Consider the following 6149-nt stretch of genomic DNA (forward strand, 5'->3'; position numbering starts at 1 on the left):
GTACCCGGCGCGTCAAAATCGGACTTAGAGGGAACCTTGGAAAAGCGTCAATATGTGACGACTTGGGAGTGAGAATGGGTTGGTTTTATTGTAGAATGTGAGTATTTCTTGTGAACATAAACTGCAACACCACCCTAACCCCTAGTTAGAACATGTGCTTGTGTCTGAGCATTACTTTGAATTCATCCAGTTTAGGTACAAGACTTCTCATATTTAAATGACAGATTTTAAAGCCTCTAATTTTACCTGGTTGATTTAGCGTCCCTGGATTTTTTTTAGACAGGAAAGTCGCTTTTGCTTTCTTACTGATGTAGTGTTCAGACTTGACATWACAGGAGGTTGTCTAACCTTTTCAGGATATAATATAGATCCCTGTGTAGACTGTAAGTGAGTTGGATTTATATAAGATGCACCTGTGCACAAACCCAGGTCAAGATGACTATTAAAAACATATGTATAAAATCCCATAAAATATAAAAAAGTGGACATAAAAACATTTTTATCTGGACCTGGATTAAGTTCAATATTTCCAATGACTAAAAGAATATTAAACCGAAGTCTTAAATGTTGTTTCCGACTGGTTAAAACAGAGTCTGTTATATCCGTGCCTTTAGCACTAATGTCTTTTGTCCACTGATGAAAAACAGTAAAATAGGCCGAAATTACTACCCGATCAGGTGAGGTTCTGAAGCCAGTCAGTAGCTTGCTGTTCTTTTCTTCGCTGAATGGCGCACACTTCAAGGCTTGAATGACATGGTTCCCACAATGTCGGACACGAGCATGCTCACCAAAACCAGTAGCTCCAGTTTGATCCTCAACCGAAAAACAGGGCACGGCTGATATTGATCTAAATAGGCAACAGGGAAGCCGGTACGCCTCACTTGTTAGATTAGTTGCTCCGTCCCGGCTCCCACCGCCATGCGTCCAGGCCGGCAAGTCCACCCCAGGCGCTCCGTCCRAACAYGAGGGACAATCCGAGGGCCGAGGGACTCCAYCCACATCCGCCACTCCACCGAGACACGCCGCAACAGCAGCAAGCCGGAGAAACCAGCCCAACCGGCAAGGTAGATAATATTTACCAAAGTTAGGATAACTTATGGTCGATGCTTGTATACACGCCATAGGACGCTTGTGTGCTGTTGTTTTTCGAAAATGATGTCCATCAATTTGTGTCTTTGATCTTCCGTTTATGTAGCATACAGAGTAACAGCAACACTAAAGCTGAGATAAATTTGGTCAAAAACAGACCTGCTGATGCCTGTAAAGCCAAAAAGGATGTATTTTCCTGCAGCGATACTGCACAGCTATACATCTGCCGCCACCGCCGCCATCTTCTGCATCTTTTATAGTTATCAATAAGTACTTTAAATATTTACACCAAATATTAATATATAAAGGAGCCTAATGCATCACATGTAGGTGCGGCAAATTATAGAATTTCTGTTAAATAGCCAATATCTTCTGATTAATCTCAGAGGATTAATCAGTTTTGCTCTAGTTTTCTATTACCAGCAATGACAGACATTTCTAAGCAACAGCACTGTGTTCACCAAAGAAAAAAGTGGACAACGACTGCACTGTACAAGATGATTTAAGTGTAGTACACAACATAAGGTTTTGCAAAACTGTTACAGGAAAACAGCAATAAATTGATTATTTCATGTGCACCTTTTAAAACTCATCTTAGCAATCCTTTGACATAAATTTAATGACATGATTAATAAAAATGGTGTTGTGGCTAATTTTCTGCCTCTGGATTTAATAAAATAACTTTACAGTAATTTAATATTTTTTACAGGGTTGTTTTCAACATGTAGCTGAATCTTTGACTCTTTGTTTGATTCTACAGAGACAGTCCGAGTCCAAGCCCGAGTCTGAGTCCAGCCTCGCCGGAGTCTTTGAGTGAAACCATCAGTGAAAACCCAGTGGATAAAACAAGTGCCAACAGTTACAATTCAAGTCTTTTCGAGTCACTTGAAGCAGGACCTTCAAGTCTCTGCAGCTTCAGCTGTGAAACCAGCGGTTCTGTTCACGACCCTCAGGTGGAGCCGGTCACTGATGCCGTCATTCCCATCAGCGATGAAGTAGCCGAGTCGCTAAAGCGAATGCCAGATCCGGCACGGCTGCGAAACATCAAAAGTGGAGCTGAAACCATCAAAAGAGCTCTGCTCAGATGTAGCAAACTGAGAAGACAAACGAAAGCAGAAAAAACTAGGCTGACTCCAGTTTTAGGAAGGAAGAACACAGAGGAGAGCTTCGACTCGACAGAGAAGGACCAGAGTTCAGCCTGTGGAACAGATCCATCACTGACCTACAACTCTCAGTGGTCCTGGATGCAATCTAAGGATGATGTCACCAATTTATAGTTTGGAGATGTTTTTCTTTAAGTAAATGCCAGAAAGTGTAAACTTCCTGAGACACAAGAAGAGTAAAAAACATGTTGATGTTAGGAGTGTCCTGCTGGAATGATGCTGTTTAACGTGATGAGTGTCGTCTTTGTGTTAATTCACTCTGAGCTTCTTTAGGATTGGTTTGGTGGCTTTCTGTGTGACTGTGTGTGTCCGACTTTGTGAACAAAATTAAATAACTAAAGTTGAACATGGTGAAGCCAATGCAACTGGTTGAGAAAACACTGTTTGGTGCATGTTTGAGATTTTGGAGTTATGCCTTTTTCTTTTGTTCTCCATCTTGTTTTGTTTTCATAAAATATCTGCGGAGCCAGAGGTGTGGTTGAGGTGAAGTAGGAGTCTCTGCAGACGAGTGGGCGTGTCCCAACGAAAGGCGATTCTAAAGCGACACACCTGATTTGACGGACTTTTGTTAAAGGGACACAACGGACAAGCAAAATAAGGGACGTCACCGTACGGCACCACCTGATTGGACAAGAACAAAAGGGGCATTACTGTACGGCACCACCTCATTGGACAAGAACAAAAGGGGTGTTACTGTACGGCACCACTTTTTCTGGAGAATCCTACTTGGGTCACATTTCTCCTGGTTAACCTTAGTGTTGGGGTCAGGGTCAGGCTGTAAAGAGATAAAGGAGGATCTAAGGATACCGTCATGTAGGCCTCGTAGCCCACAGTGTTTATGCTTTAGGCACACCCACTCTTGTGACACGCCCACTTTGATTCTGCAGATAACCCCTTCTCGTCAGGGTGGCAAGTGCCATCCCTGGCATCTGATTTTCCACCCTCAAATAAATGACAAAAGAGGTGTGGATCGTTTATTTTGTTGGATTGTTCTCTGATACTACTGTACCATTTATAGTTTTTTAGCTGTGTATGTTTTAAAATGGCTGAATTATTGACCAGTACAAAATTAGCATTTGTGGTTAGCTTAATTTGGTATTAGCATTGATAATCAGTATGTGATCATTATTATCTACTCCACAACAAATTTCATATCTAAGTTTTATAATGGCTGAACCATAGCCTTTTAAAGTTAATTCTGGTGGCCATCTTGAATTTTTGATTAGACGTAAGAATTTGGTAAATATAGTAATTGGCTGCTTTTTCACTAATCTTCTGCTTTGTGTGTCTAAAAATGACTGAATAATAAGCTCTGACTAGCATTTAACATGTTTATTTTTATCATTCTTAGCTACTATCAGAAACTTTTAGCTTTGTATTCTTGAAAAATCTGAATTGAAGCCATTTGGTTTTCGCTGTGGTGAATTTTCAAATCCAGAGTGCTTTTTTTATTTGTATGTGCACATGGTCAACATTCATTAATACTCTGCATATTAAACCGACAAATAACTCTTGTTATAGTGAAACTCTTGGTTTAAAAAAATGCATTTCTAGTATTTCTTGACAGATCATCCACTGTCTGTTTATCATCACAACCTTTGACATTAAAAACAAGTCAAAAACAAGTTTAGACCCATTTTTGTCACAAAGCACTCTCTTTTATAAGAGGAATATGAAGATTTACTGACTTGTATTGATTGACAGGCTGCTTGCATGCAGAATGTGTTTGAATCAGTGGAGCAGCTGGCCACTGACTGATGCAGGATTAGGATTAAATCTAGATGCATCGGTTTTAGGGTGAGTGGGTGGCAGTGGCCGAGCAGCTGTCTTGAGGCTATAATACGTTGTGGAGTTTTGAGCAAGGCACTTATTTTTAAATAGCTGCTCACTGCTCTATTTGTGTGTAACTTACATATGTGATGGGGCAAACCTGATGAAGATACTGGGGATGTGTGATGGTGTGTGTCAGCAGGATAAAGAGGAGGGGGCTCAGCACGCATCCTTGGGGTGTCCCCATATTCAGTGTGATGGTGCTGGATGTGTTTCTGCCAACTTGTACAGTACATCAAGGTTTTCTGGCCCAGGCTGACCAGTTTGAGTATGAGCTGTTGAAGGTAGTGGAGATCATCAGTTGAGCGGTTAGATTGATGTCCAAACTGGAAGGGGTGTAGGATGGCAGGAAGTATAGACTGAATGTGTTGCGTGACCAGCCGTTCAAAGCCCATCACGAGGACGGAGGAGAGTGCCACCAGACGGTAGTCGTTGAGACAGGAGGGTGATGCCTTCTTCAGGACAGGGGTGATGGTTTGACTCAGTGAAACGTTAAAGATGTCTGTCCCCCTGCACAGTCTCTCAGCACAAGGCCAGGTATGTTGTCGGGCCCAGGAGCTTGTTGAATAATCTCCTCACACTGTCCAGGAGGGATTTGTAAGCTCCCTTATGAATGAAGTGAAAGAGGACATGAAGGTAGTTGGTGTGAGAGAAGAAGATGCAGAAGATAGGGTTACTTGGAAACAGATGACTCGCTGTGGCAACCCCTAAAAGAGAAAAACCGAAATGAAAAGAAGAAGATGGTGGGCTCAATAAAAATGTGCCACAAAAGCTTGAGCCTTAACTGTCCATCAAGCATGTACTTTCAGGTAGAGCTTGGGCCATAAAACTAAACTCTACTCTGGACAAGTCCCTCACAGGGACACAGAGGCCAACAAAACAATCCTCACCTGGGACAATTTAAAGTTACCAGTTAATCTAAAGGCCCATTCACACTATTAGATAACTTTGGACAATATATGCTAGTTTTGTCTGACACACTGAAGATAGAAAAATAAAAATCAACTGGGAGCCTCTTTTGGACGTATGTGTTTGTAAGTAGAATGAATACATAATATACAAGTAACTTAAACACGTATTATAAAAGCGTGTGACAGCATGTTTTTGATTCATGGAGTCTGTGGAGCTTTTATTACATAAGAGTTATTTATAAGAGTTAGAGTTCTTTTGAGGTTTTACAAAGAATGATGAGTTGGCTGTACAAAGAGGCTGTGATTTGAAAATCTCGTAGTTAAGGAATAGAGTGAAAGCGTATCTTAGCTGCCTTTAGGTGAAAGCAGGGGGCACCTGGACATGAATCCAGGTCAGAGACACAGACAAAGACATAAACATTAAATGTAAATTATTTGTTGATCAACATTATCACCTAACACTGTACATATTACTCTTAAAAATTATTTTATTTTCTGTGTTTCCACTGCAAACTATGTAATTTTCATATTTTTTGTTAGAATTTTTTTATTTCTTTACTTCATTTTATTTCTTTTTTATATATACATATATATGTGTGGCAAGTTGAACAGTTTCCTCTCATCCTAAGAATTTCATTGCATTGTTGACTTTTGTTAACCTGCATATGGCAATAAATGAATCCTGAATCCTGAAACAACTATCCACACTCCATAGAAGAGCTTCAAAAAAGATTCAAAATGAGAACTCTGGCCTCAAATCTCTCTGTTGCTGCACAGAGTTCCAATTACTTATTAATATTTTTATCATATTTATTATCATAAATATTGTGATGGGTCTTTAACATTAAGATACAGTCAGGCAGTCAAATTATTGTTATTATAAATTGGACCACTTTAAGTACACTTGGATTTACTCATCTGCTAAGAGAACGCTTTAAATTCTCTTCATGCTCAGTAAAATATCCTTTTCACAGAAACTAAAAAAATACGTGCATGTTTTTGATAGTACATACTTTGATTTTCATAATATGTTTTCTTTTTGTTTTCGAGTGAATTTTCCCAACAGAAATATATTAAAATTTAAGAAAATAAATACTTAAACGTGTGTGATCGAATTATTTCCGAGGGCACCCAAATGCATCACTGTTAGAGTCGT

At 39.9% G+C, this 6149-nt stretch overlaps 1 protein-coding gene across 1 annotated transcript in view; it reads left to right on the top strand.

Annotated features, from left to right (window-relative positions):
* The window catches only part of LOC106521306 (leucine rich adaptor protein 1), a 16450-nt gene extending 13521 nt beyond the window's left edge, over positions 1-2929 (top strand). Inside the window, exon 3 of the mRNA XM_014013825.1 lies at positions 1850-2929. Coding sequence (XP_013869279.1) covers positions 1850-2366 — 517 coding nt within the window. The 3' untranslated portion in view covers positions 2367-2929. The remainder of the gene's footprint in view (positions 1-1849) is intronic.
* Positions 2930-6149: the final 3220 nt, after the last annotated feature.

This window comes from Austrofundulus limnaeus, unplaced genomic scaffold (genome assembly GCF_001266775.1).
Source record: "Austrofundulus limnaeus strain Quisiro unplaced genomic scaffold, Austrofundulus_limnaeus-1.0 Scaffold106, whole genome shotgun sequence".
Lineage (NCBI taxonomy): Eukaryota > Metazoa > Chordata > Actinopteri > Cyprinodontiformes > Rivulidae > Austrofundulus > Austrofundulus limnaeus.